The sequence below is a fragment of the Anomaloglossus baeobatrachus genome, chromosome 1 (genome assembly GCF_048569485.1).
Source record: "Anomaloglossus baeobatrachus isolate aAnoBae1 chromosome 1, aAnoBae1.hap1, whole genome shotgun sequence".
NCBI lineage: Eukaryota > Metazoa > Chordata > Amphibia > Anura > Aromobatidae > Anomaloglossus > Anomaloglossus baeobatrachus.
The window spans coordinates 938,611,752-938,625,270 of NC_134353.1; the positions used below are offsets into that span (position 1 = coordinate 938,611,752).

Below are 13,519 nucleotides of genomic sequence, written 5' to 3' on the forward strand. Positions count from 1 at the left end.
CTATCTATCTATCTATCTATCCCTCTATCTATCCCTCTATCTATCTATCTATCCCTCTATCCCTCTATCTATCCCTCTATCCCTCTATCTATCCCTCTATCTATCTATCTATCTATCTATCCCTCTATCTATCTATCTATCCCTCTATCCCTCTATCTATCCCTCTATCCCTCTATCTATCCCTCTATCCCTCTATCTATCCCTCTATCCCTCTATCTATCCCTCTATCCCTCTATCTATCCCTCTATCCCTCTATCTATCCCTCTATCTATCCCTCTATCTATCCCTCTATCTATCCCTCTATCTATCCCTCTATCTATCTATCTATCTATCTATCTATCTATCTATCTATCTATCTATCTATCTATCTATCTATCCATCTATCCCTCTATCTATCTATCTATCCCTCTATCTATCTATCTATCTATCTATCTATCTATCCCTCTATCTATCCATCTATCCCTCTATCTATCCATCTATCCCTCTATCTATCTATCTATCTAGCTACAGACAGTTCTATTGATACCATTATATAGATAATATACATCATTATAACATTTTAATAGTAATAATAGTACACTAGAATAAGGATGTGTCGTTGCTTACCAATTAATCAGATAGTCAGCAAAGCAAAAGGTACTAAACAATTGTGGTCACAATTAAAATGTAACTTTTAATATCTAAGTTAAAAATTTTTATACCACACAACATAAACGGTTGTAAAACCAACCAAAAATTGGAGCTAATATTTGGGCTCCTATCATTACCCAGTTAAGGACACTGTGTATCCGGTAGTAATAACCCTACCGGAATAACACCTGTTGAGACAAAGGAGAAAGTTGTCCCATATACAGTTAGGTCCAGAAATATTTGGCCAGTGACACAATTTTGGCGAGTTGGGCTCTGCATGCCACCACATTGGATTTGAAATGAAACCTCTACAACAGAATTCAAGTGCAGATTGTAACGTTTAATTTGAAGGTTTGAACAAAAATATCTGATAGAAATTGTAGGAATTGTCACATTTCTTTACAAACACTCCACATTTTAGGAGGTCAAAAGTAATTGGACAAATAAACCAAACCCAAACAAAATATTTTTATTTTCAATATTTTGTTGTGAACCCTTTGGCGGCAATCACTGCCTTAAGTCTGGAACCCATGGACATCACCAAACGCTGGGTTTCCTCCTTCTTAATGCTTTGCCAGGCCTTTACAGCCGCAGCCTTCAGGTCTTGCTTGTTTGTGGGTCTTTCCGTCTTAAGTCTGGATTTGAGCAAGTGAAATGCATGCTCAATTGGGTTAAGATCTGGTGATTGACTTGGCTATTGCAGAATGTTCCACTTTTTTGCACTCATGAACTCCTGGGTAGCTTTGGCTGTATGCTTGGGGTCATTGTCCATCTGTACTATGAAGCGCCGTCCGATCAACTTTGCGGCATTTGGCTGAATCTGGGCTGAAAATATATCCCGGTACACTTCAGAATTCATCCGGCTACTCTTGTCTGCTGTTATGTCATCAATAAACACAAGTGACCCAGTGCCATTGAAAGCCATGCATGCCCATGCCATCACGTTGCCTCCACCATGTTTTACAGAGGATGTGGTGTGCCTTGGATCATGTGCCGTTCCCTTTCTTCTCCAAACTTTTTTCTTCCCATCATTCTGGTGTAGGTTGATCTTGGTCTCATCTGTCCATAGAATACTTTTCCAGAACTGAGCTGGCTTCATAAGGTGTTTTTCAGCAAATTTAACTCTGGCCTGTCTATTTTTGGAATTGATGAATGGTTTGCATCTAGATGTGAACCCTTTGTATTTACTTTCATGGAGTCTTCTCTTTACTGTTGACTTAGAGACAGATACACCTACTTCACTGAGAGTGTTCTGGACTTCAGTTGATGTTGTGAACGGGTTCTTCTTCACCAAAGAAAGTATGCGGCGATCATCCACCACTGTTGTCATCTGTGGACGCCCAGGCCTTTTTGAGTTCCCAAGCTCACCAGTCAATTCCATTTTTCTCAGAATGTACCCGACTGTTGATTTTGCTACTCCAAGCATGTCTGCTATCTCTCTGATGGATTTTTTCTTTTTTTTCAGTCTCAGGATGTTCTGCTTCACCTCAATTGAGAGTTCCTTAGACCGCATGTTATCTGGTCACAGCAACAGCTTCCAAATGCAAAACCACACACCTGTAATCAACCCCAGACCTTTTAACTACTTCATTGATTACAGGTTAACGAGGGAGATGCCTTCAGAGTTAATTGCAGCCCTTAGAGTCCCTTGTCCAATTACTTTTGGTCCCTTGAAAAAGAGGAGGCTATGCATTACAGAGCTATGATTCCTAAACCCTTTCTCCGATTTGGATGTGAAAACTCTCATATTGCAGCTGGGAGTGTGCACTTTCAGCCCATATTATATATAGAATTGTATTTCTGAACATGTTTTTGTAAACAGCTAAAATAACAAAACTTGTGTCACTGTCCAAATATTTCTGGACCTAACTGTATGATGTATATGTTAGTGATCCACAACACGAATATACATTCAGCAGGAGTAACCCCACCAACATAACACTAATTGAGACCAGAGTGTTACTGTCTCATAGTGTGTTCAATCTATAATCCACAGCGATAATTAACCATAATAAGGTCTCACTGTAAAGAATGAAGTTGAACTGAAAAAATTAGTTGTCCAGTAGCATGGGGGGGGGGGGGGGGGGCAATCAGCCTCACAATACCCCTTAGCTGGCAACAATCTGACCTAAAAGTTACATTTTAATTTTGACCACAATTGTTTAGTACCTTTTGCTTTGCTGACTATCTAATAATAGTACACTGCTGAAAAAACCCAAAGGGAACACTAAAATACCACATCCATAGATGACTGAAATATTCCAGTTGCAAATCTTTATTCTTTCCACAGTGGAATGTGTTGAGAAGAGTAAAACATAAAAATGATCAATGTAAATCAAAATTCATCTCCCATGGAGGTCTGAATGTTGGAATGATGCTCAAAATCAAATTACAGGCTGATCCAACTTCAGTGGAAATGCCTCAGAGACAGAAGGAAATGAGGCTTAGTAATGTGTGTGGCCTCCACGTGCCTGTATGACCTCCCTACAATACCTGGGCATGCTCCTGATGAGGCTTAGTAATGTGTGTGGCCTCCACGTGCCTGTATGACCTCCCTACAATACCTGGGCATGCTCCTGATGAGGCTTAGTAATGTGTGTGGCCTCCACGTGCCTGTATGACCTCCCTACAATACCTAGGCATGCTCCTGATGAGGCTTAGTAATGTGTGTGGCCTTCATGTGACTGTATGACCTCCCTACAATGCCTGGTCATGATTCTGATGAGGCTCAGTAATGTGCGGCCTCCAAGTCCCCTTTTGACCTCCCCACAACGCTTGTTCATGCTCCTGATGAGGTGGCGGATGTTCTCCTGAGGGATCTTCTTCCAGACCTGGATTAAACCATCAGTGCACTCCTGGACAGTCTGTGGTGCAACATGGCGTTGGTGGATGAAGCGAAACATGATGTCCCAGATGTGCTCGATTGGATTCAGGTGTGGGGAACAGGCGGGCCAGTCCATAGCATCAAGGCCTTCATCATGAAGGAACTGCTGACACACCTGAGCCACATGAGGCCTAGCATTGTGATGCATCAGAAGGAACCCAGGGCCACTGCACCTGCATATGGTCTCACAAGGGGTCTGAGGATTTCATCCCGGGACCTAATGGCAGTCAGGGTACCCCTGGCTAGCACATGGAGGGTTGTGTGACCCTCCAAAAAAATGCCTCCCCACACCATTACTGACCCACTGCCAATCCGATCATCCTGGAGAATGTTGCTGGAAGCAGAACGTTCTCCACAGCGTCTCCAGACTCTGTCACATCTGTCACACGCGGTCAGAGTGAACCTGCTCTTATCTGTGAAGAGCACAGGGCGCCAATGTCAAATCTGCCAATTTTTGGTGTTCTCTGGCAAATGCATGGTGTTCCCACTTGTGGACGTTGTGGGACAAATGGATCTGAAGGAGGACATATTACTTTGGAGGAGAAGGACAGAGGAGTCTGGACAAGGACAGATATTTGGAGGAGAAGAGAGGAGTCTGGAGGGGAAGGACAGAGGAATGTGAAAGAGGAAAGATGAGTTTGTAAGAGAACAGATGAGTCTGGAGGAAAAGGATAGAGGGATGAGGACAAATGAAGGAGAACACATGAGATTGGAGGAGGAGAGGAGGAGTCTAGAGAACGACATATGTTTGGAGAAGAAGAGATGAGTCTGGAGGGGGAGGACAGAGGAGTCTGAAAGAGGACAGATGAGTTTGGAAGAGAACAGATGAGTCTGGAGGACAGAAAAGTCAGGAGGATAGATAAGTCTGGAGGAGGACAGATGAGATTGGAGGTGAAAGACGACACGGGAGTCTGGAGAAACAGGAGGACATAGGAGTCTGTAGGAGAAGGAGTATCTGGAGGGGATAGAGGTACCTGTCAGAGGTTCATCCCCCTTTCTCCATTGGAATTACATGAATGCTTTGGTAAGCCGTGATGTGTTTGGATCCTTTATAGTTGGCTGTTAAGACATTCAGTGAGGTCCAATCTGAGAGACCTGCACCAAACATATTAGTGTGGTTTACAACATAGAGGCTGCAGGCCAATACATAGCCCAAATCTCCTTTGACCCTATGGATATTCTGTACCAGAGCCCCAACCTACCATTTGCAATTTGCAATATTGGTGTCTTGTTGTGTTTACCGGGGAGACTTTTTGGCCTCTTCCCATGTCAGGGCCCCCGACTGTAGATTATCCTGCCTCAAAAATCTAACTTTCTGCCCACTGCAGGCTCAAAGAGTTAAAATATACATTCAGCTCAGGTACATCTGCCCCGCATGTTTTCTTAGAATTTAATGGTTGAGATGTCCAGGGTCATACTCTCAGCTCGCACTGTAAACCTTCCACAAACACTGTACACGTTAATAAGTAAGCCGAATCCCTGGAGAATGCAGGCGCTGAATATCTGTGTATCCACAATAGCAGGGGTCACGCACAGGGGCGGCCCTGGGGAACAAAGTAGGCCTATAAAAATATATATATGCTAATACAAAAGTCTCTCTATATATCGGAATAGACGTCATTAGAACATTTGGGCAACATTGGAGATCGGTCATTAATTGAACCAAATTTGTTTTATTAACATTAGATAAGAGTGATAGTCCTGAAATATAAACCAGATCGGGCGGTTCAGGTGGTCTCAGAGGTAAAATACCTTGTGGTATTAAAAAAAATTAACTCAACTCTTGTGGCGGATATGACAGAAGCCTTCTTCTGCCAAAATGCATCCAGTGCGAAAGTTACGCTCAATCTTTCAAATTCACTCAAAGTTGACCCCGTCCAAGCCACCATTGACTACCATTGGCTCTTAACTTCTTTGTCCGATTGCAAAAACAATTCACTAGAGATTCCACCAATTTTCATAAATCTCTTCAACCCACGCACGACTTTAATTATGAATCTCCGCGAGTTGTAAATATCAAAGGAAAATTGGAGGAAGACATCTCCTCGTACAGTATAAACTCTTACTGGAAATAACACTAGCAAAAGACTCCTTGATGAATGAGGTGAAATGGAAGACGGAGATAAGGCCGATTGAGGATGGTCATTGGCAAGAAATTCTGGAGAGGCTACCCCAGTTATCTGTAGGTGTCACACAGACTCACATCTCCATCAACCTTCACCAGAGACAGTAGGGTTGACAAATTGTCTTTTCTGGGAGCAAGAGGCCTACGCCTGTCTGTCATCTTGCTGTCTCAGGTGAAGGTAGAAATGTTGGTTCAAGCCTTGTTACAGGGCTGGTCTCAAGCATCCATGTTGCTTTGTTGGACTTTTTGTAGTCTGCGCCAATTACCGACCTTAATTTTTGGAAATGTGGAGACCCCAAGTAAGGAATCCAAATTGTCTTTTGTCTGTAGTACCAGGGTTCCGGGAGCAAGAGGCCTACTCCTGTCTGTCATCTTGTTGTCTCTGGTGAAGGTAGAAATGTTGGTTCAGGCCTTCTTACAGGGCTGGACCCAAGCATCCAGGTTGCTTTGTGGGACTATTTGTAGTCTGTGTCAATTGTTGCCACTTTTCCTGTTGCATGACCTTATTTTTTGGAAATGTGAAGAATCTATGTAGGGTCTCCAAATTGTCTTTTGTTTGTAGTGCTAGGGTTCTGGAAGCAAGAGGCCTACGTCTGTCAGTCATATAAAATGCCTAAATCCCTATATGATAAGAAGGTGTTGGAACCAATGGTTGTTGTCCGATATGTAAATCAGATTCAGCTACACACGCACACATGATGTAGTTTTGGCCAAATCTGGGAAGACTTTGGTCAAGGTTTGTGAGGCTTTTTATCAATAGAACGTATCAAACTTTGCGTATACGTTATGTTGATGCCGTTACAATGGAACTGGGGACAATAACGGTCGCAAGTCTGTTACAGTGACATGTTTGGGCACCCCTGGTCAAAATTATTGTTATTGTGACAGATAAGTAAGTTGAAGATGTCTGTTAGGATTATGGCTTGTTCACTAGCATCTTTAGGAAAGTCCAGGTGATGAAACAGTTTTATAAAATCACAGCCTCCTCTAACCTTGTGCCAAAAACAGCAGCCATAGGTTCTTCTAAGCGGCTGCCTAGCACTCTGAAGATGAAAATGGTGGAGGCCCACAAAGCAGAAGAAGGCTATAGGAAGATAGCAAAGGGTTTTCAAGTTTAAAATGTAATTAAGAAATGTCAGTTACCAGGAACAGTGGAGGTCATGGTAAGGTCTAGAAGACCAAGCAAATTTGTGTGAGAGCTGCTCGTAGGATTCCTAGAGAGACAAATCAGAGCCCCTGTCTGACTGCAAAAGACCTTCAGGAAGATTTAGCAGACTCTGGAGTTGTGGTACATTATTCTACTGTTCAGAGACACCTGCACAAAAATGGTCTTCATGGAAGAGTCATCAGAAGAAAACCTCTCCTGAGTCCTCACCATAAAATGCAATGTGAGAAGTCTGCAAAATAACATCTAAGCAAGCCTGATGCATTTTGGAAACAAGTCCTGTGAACTGATGAAGTTAAAACAGAACTCTGGCTACAATGATCAAAGCTATGTGTGGAGAAAAAAGGGCACAGAATTTCAGGAAAAGAATGTCTCGACAACCATTAAGCATAGGGGTGAATCAATCATGCTTTGGGGTTGTGTTGCAGTCAATGGCACGGGGAACATTTCACTAGTAAAGGGAAGAATGGATTCAATGACATTTCAACTAATTCTTGATGCAAACATAACACCATCTGTAAAAAAGCTGTGGTTGAAAAAAAGAGAAAAAAGAGGAGAAAGGAGGAGAATAGAATATAGCTTCTACAAATGGATAATGATCCTAAACACAGGTCAAAATCCACAATAGACTACCTCCAAAGGAGCAAGCTGAAGGTTTTACAATAGCCTCAAAGTCCCCTGATCTGAACATCATTGAAAATCTGTGGCTAGACCTCAAAAGAGCCGAGCATGCAAGACAAGCCAGGAATCTCACCGAACTGGAAGATGTCTCCAAGGAAGAGCATGGCATGAAAGACGAGTCAGGAATCTCACCGAACTGGAAGACGTCTCCAAGGAAGAGCAGGGCATGAAAGACAAGTCAGGAATCTCAGCAAACTGGAAGACGTCTCCAAGGAAGAGCAGTGCATGCAAGACTAACCAAGAATCTCACCAAACTGGAAGACGTCTCCAAGGAAGAGTAGTGCATGCAAGACGAGCCAAGAATCTCACTGAACTGGAAGACATCTCCAAGGAAGAGCAGGACATGAAAGATGAGTCAGGAATCTCACCGAACTGGAAGACGTCTCCAAGGAAGAGCAGTGCATGCAAGACGAGCCAGGAATCTCACCGAACTGGAAGACGTCTCCAAGGAAGAGTAGTGCATGCAAGACAAGCCAGGAATCTCACCGAACTGGAAGACGTCTCCATGGATGAAAATCCCTCAACAACAACTGAAAAACTCTTGGCTGCTACAAAATGTGTTTACAAGCTGTGATACCTGCCAAAGGGGGTGCTAGTAGGTACTAACCATGCAGGGTGCCAAAACTTTTACATCCGCCCATTTTCCTTTTTTGTTAATTTTAAAGTGTAAAAAATGAAAATAATTTTTTATTTTGGCTAAAATAGAAAAAAAATGTCTCATCTGTAACTTTATACCTTTTAGAGATCATTTCATCTTTAACTTGCTTAACTGTTCACAATAACAGTAATTTTGACCAGGAGTGCCCAAACTTTTTTTTTTTTTTTTAAATCAGATCTTTTTTATTAAACAACTAGGAATCAGCCCAAACTTTTACATGCCACTGTATATATGACCTGCAAACTAATAGCACAATATTGAATTAAGGAAAAAAGTCCAGCTCAGGCGGAATTTATACATGAAATTAATTTTCTGCTGCCTTTTGAGAAAGGGGGTCTATAAAAAATGAGGTTGTGAAAAAAATCTGTGGTCCGGATTTCATCCCAAGAGGACTGTTCAGATTTAATCGTTATCTTATTTAGAGCTTGACAAAAGTCGCTGTATACCGAGAACATCCCAGAAGACCTGCTGTATACTGGGCAGGGCCGGTGTTAGGGGTGGGCAAACTAGGCAGCTGTTCAGGGCTCCCACCATCTGAGGGGCCCCAGTATTTTAAGCACAAACTGCAGTGATAATACGTGATAATATAAGTTCTGTATTATCATTTCGGTTTCTGAGGGTATGACTGCAGAAAGACCTTTAGTGACATCATGGTTATGTAATCATGATCTCACCAAAGGTCCTTAACACTGCAGGAGTCCAGACCTGCACAACATGCAGCGTGCAGGAACCTGGAGACCCATCCTCCCTTCTCCTTATATTTAAATGTATTCACGTCTTTCAGATGCGAATACATTTGAACAGTGCAGCTCAGGGCTAGGGCGTAGGAGAGCTCCTCAGACCCCGCACCGACATGCAGCAGCGTGATGAGGTTAGCACACTGCTGTTGTCATATTACTGCCATCGGCGCCAGAGCTGCAAAGGTGGAGAGGACACGGCGGGCATCGGTAAGCATTCCAGGAGCAACCAATGATGAGATGCAGAATAATTTTAGATGAGGAGGCTGTAGAGGGGAGGATTGGTGTTAGTTTATAATAAGACATTATGGGGAAATGGGGGACATTATGGGGCAATGGGAGACATTCTGGAGCAAATTGGGACATTATTTGGCAATTTGGGGAGGATTGTGAAGGGGGCATAGTATAATGAAGAGCAGGGAGTGGGAACTTTATGCAGAGATGTAGGTTGGGGGAGATATAGAAAGGGAACGTTTGGGAGGATATTGTAGAAAGAGGCAGTTTGGTGCGGGGGGCTGTTTTGGAGAGGGTCAGTGTGTGGAGATATTATGGAGAGAGTCAGTGTGTGGGAGGATATTATGGATAAGGGCAGTTTGCGGGGGCATATTATAGAGAGGGGTAGTATGTGGAGGGATAGTATGGAGAGGGCCAGTGTGTAGGTGGATATTATGGAGAGGAGCAGTGTGTGGGGATATTATGAAGAGGGGCAGATTGTGGGGGATATTATGAAGGGAGGTAGTATGTGGGGGATATTATGGAGCGGAGAAGTTTGTGAGGGGATATTATGGAGAGGGGTAGTGTGTGGGGGGATATTATGGAAAGGGGTAGTGTGTGGGGGGATATTATGGAGAGGAGTAGTGTGTGGGGAGATATTATGGATATGGGCAGTGTGGAGGGCATATTATACAGAGAAGCAGTGTGTGGAGGATGATTTGTGCAGGAAGCAGCATGAGAGGAAATTATTTATTCAGGGGTGCAGCATGGGAGAGATCTATATTTCTAGGGAATTATAATGATACTTTTATTTTTAAGGGCATCGTGTTGGGAAAACAGAGAAGAGCGAAATCTGTAGAGACGAGCTCTGAGCACAAAATCTCATCATGGCGTCTGTGCTCTGTACTACATGGAGACAGAAGCGATAGGATTACTCCAATCTGAGGTGATGGCATTTATAAGGCACCTGCATATAAATGTATATTTGTGATACTGCCTGCATCTCATCAGTTCTATGGTTCCTGTATGGTCTGCAGTCTGATGATGGCTGATAACAACAACTCTCAGTATCTTCTTATCATTTTTAAAGGCATTCTGAGGATTGTAAGTTCAAATAATACAATGTTATGTGGGTCTGGTGCTGACCTGACATTACAATCCATTGCTGTACTAAGTTGATGCTGTATACATGTACTGATGGTGGTTCTGGCGCCACGCTCATGTACTGGTGGTGGTACTGTGTGTTTATATAATATATAAATATACGATCTCCGGAACAACAATATAATATATTGCACCATCACACACAAACATTTAATTTGTAATTACAGGAGCCGATTTCAGGCCTTTAAACAAGCATGATCAACTATAGTAAAGTCATCTGGCGCTTGTGTATAAGCCTCCTCACACAGGCCGACAAGGAACGGTGGGGTTAGAACGATCACTAATAGATCCTTCTGTCTCACATAGATTATATTATCAGCAGCACATCTCCTGTTTACACCGGGCGATGTGCTGCCGAGAACAATGGTCCTGATTCATTAAGAATGTGTGCGAGTTGTAATAAATGAAGCCACTGGAGTAATATACACCGAATTCACTAAAAAGTGAACAGCACATATTAAATTAGGAATCTTAGAGGTCCTTGCACCTGCAGCACAAATGTAGATTTACACACACACACGCACACACACACATATTATATACATACAGAACATACATGCACACACATATACATACACATACATACAGTATACACACACACTATATATATATATATATATACATATATATACTGTATATCTATACTGTATATATAATATATATATACTGTATATATAATTTTATATATACCGTATATATATATATATAAATATATATATATGTATATATATTGTGTGCAGGTGTGTGTGTGTGTATACTGTATGTATGTATGTGTTTGTATATGTGTGTGTTATGTGTGTAAATACAAATTAAATGTTTGTGTGTGATGGTGCACTATATTATATTGTTGTTCCGGAGATCGACGATGCTGCGCACAACCTCATACTGGAGAATCCCTGAATTTCAGCTAAAACAATAGCAGACATCATGGGGATTTCCCGTGAACGTGTTTGTGTCATTATCCATGAACATTTGGACATAAGGAAAATATCTGCAAAGAATCCCCAAATGTCTGACAACAGATCAGAGAAGCAGCGAGTGAAAACTTCCCGATCCATTTGTCAGCGTTTCCGGACTGACAAGAACTTCCTGGATTGACTGGTCACTATGGATGAGACCTGGATTTATTTGTATGACCCTGAAAACAAGGAGCAGTCAAAAGAGTGGAGGCACAGTGGTTCTCCTCGTCCAAAGAAGTTCAGGGTGCAAAAATAAGCCACTAAGGTGATGGCGTCTGTGTTCTGGGATAACAAGGGCGTGCTGCTAGTGGACTACCTTCAAAAGGGTTCCACCATCAATGCAAGGTATTACATTAAACTTTTGGATCAATTGAAGGCAACTCAGAAGGCCAAAAGGCACGGCAAGCTGTCCAAAGGAATCTTGTCCCTGCAAGACAACGCCTCCGCTCACACTGCACAAGCGACCATGGCAAAACTGGCAGAGCCGGGCTCCCAGCTGGTTGACCACCCACCTTATTCACCAGATCTAGCTCCCTCTGACTATCATCTGTTTCCAAATCTGAGGAAACACCTCAAGGCACCAAATTTCACACCATTTCTGATGCCATGGAGCTACGGATGCCTGGTTTGAGGCACAACTGAAATCTTTCTTTTTGTTAGGCTTACAGAACTTGGAACACCGATGTAAGATGTGCGTTGTCATCAGTGGAGAGGATGTGGAATAAATGTAAAGTTTCATCATCCTATCTCTTTTCTTTCTGGGTAAGGCCAAAGACTAATCAACAGCCCCTCGTATAATGGTTACCCATAGTTCCTGCTCTCAAATCATTAACTTCAATAACTTATAATTTAGAAATGGTCGAAGAAGAAAAACTCATAAACAGAAGATGAAAAACAACAGCAGATGGATGACGAGAAAAAAATTCATTGTGCTACTTGATCACACGGCGACTCGTTTACTATCTGATCGAATAAAATGAATGAACTCCTGATTTCGGGAGCGCGGCGCTGGGGATGATTTTTCTTCGTGGACCAATTCTGATCCTGATCTTCTCCCATACCTGCGAGTGAAGACTGAGGGGAGCATCAGAGGCTATCCTCCTAAATACACACCTGCTATAAAGTGCCTGTCTGGCTTTCTGTCTTTTCCTAGTTTGCAGAATTCTAGAAATAAGCGTGTGACATTACTTCTCGGTGTAGTCGGTATATTTACTCCTCATTTACAGATTTCGGAAATGTCGCCCACACTGTCACTTACCTGCATTGAGACGATGTAGTGTAAAGATCTTACAGACCCGTGTAGTTAGGGATCTCATGGTTGCAGCGACCGTTGTGTCAGCCGGCAGAATGATTGTCCCTGTTCAGATTGGGAAAGAGGTGGAGATGGGGGAGGAGAAGGCAGATCCCTCCCCACCGGCCGGGGCTCTCTGACTGACTGTTTATTTAGGAGAAGCTCTCACACATGGAAGAGGAAATCTGTACGTCCCCAGTCACAATGATCCACACCGAGACCTTATGCTATGCAGGTGTGTCACACTCAATTTCACCAAGGACCACATCAGCATTATGGATGGCTTTTAAGGACCGATTGTAGTTGTAATGGCTCATGCAAATCTCCATTCAACACGGTACGAGCATGAACTGCAATACATAAACTGACCAGAGGCTATATGAGAGCCGTCCGTGGTTAGTAGGGCTATACGAGAGCTGTCCCTGAGTACTAGGGCTATATGAGAGCTATCCCTGGTTAGTAGGGCTATACGACAGCTGTCCCTAGTTAGTAGGGCTATACGAGAGCCGTCCCTAGTTGGTAGGGCTATACGAAAGCCGTCCCTGGGTAGCAGAGCAATACGAGAGCCGTCCCTAGTTAGTAGAGCTATACAAGAGCCGTCCCTGGGTCGTAGGGCTATACGAGAGCTATCCCTGGGTAGTAGGGCTATACGAGAGCTATCCCTGGGTAGTAGGGTTATACGAGAGCCGTCCCTGGTTAGTAGGGTTATACGAGAGCCGTCCCTGGTTAGTAGGGTTATACGAGAGCCATCCCTAGTTAGTAGGGCTGTATGAGAGCTGTCCCTGGGTAGCAGAGCAATACGATAGCTGTCCCTGGGTAGCAGAGCAATAAGAGAGCTGTCCCTGGTTAGTAGGGCTATACGAGAGCTGTCCCTGGGTAGCAGAGCAATAAGAGAGCTGTCCCTGGTTAGTAGGGCTATACGACAGCTGTCCCTGGTTAGTAGGGCTATACGAGAGCTGTCCCTGGGTAGCAGAGCAATACGAGAGCCGTCCCTAGTTAGTAGAGCTATACA

At 43.2% G+C, this 13,519-nt stretch overlaps 1 protein-coding gene across 1 annotated transcript in view; it reads right to left on the bottom strand.

The window, feature by feature from the left end:
• AGXT2 (alanine--glyoxylate aminotransferase 2) overlaps window positions 1–12,570 on the bottom strand; it is a 50,059-nt gene extending 37,489 nt beyond the window's left edge. Inside the window, exon 1 of the mRNA XM_075343588.1 lies at window positions 12,475–12,570. Coding sequence (XP_075199703.1) covers window positions 12,475–12,532 — 58 coding nt within the window. The 5' untranslated portion in view covers window positions 12,533–12,570. The remainder of the gene's footprint in view (window positions 1–12,474) is intronic.
• Between the last annotated feature and the right edge of the window lie 949 nt (window positions 12,571–13,519).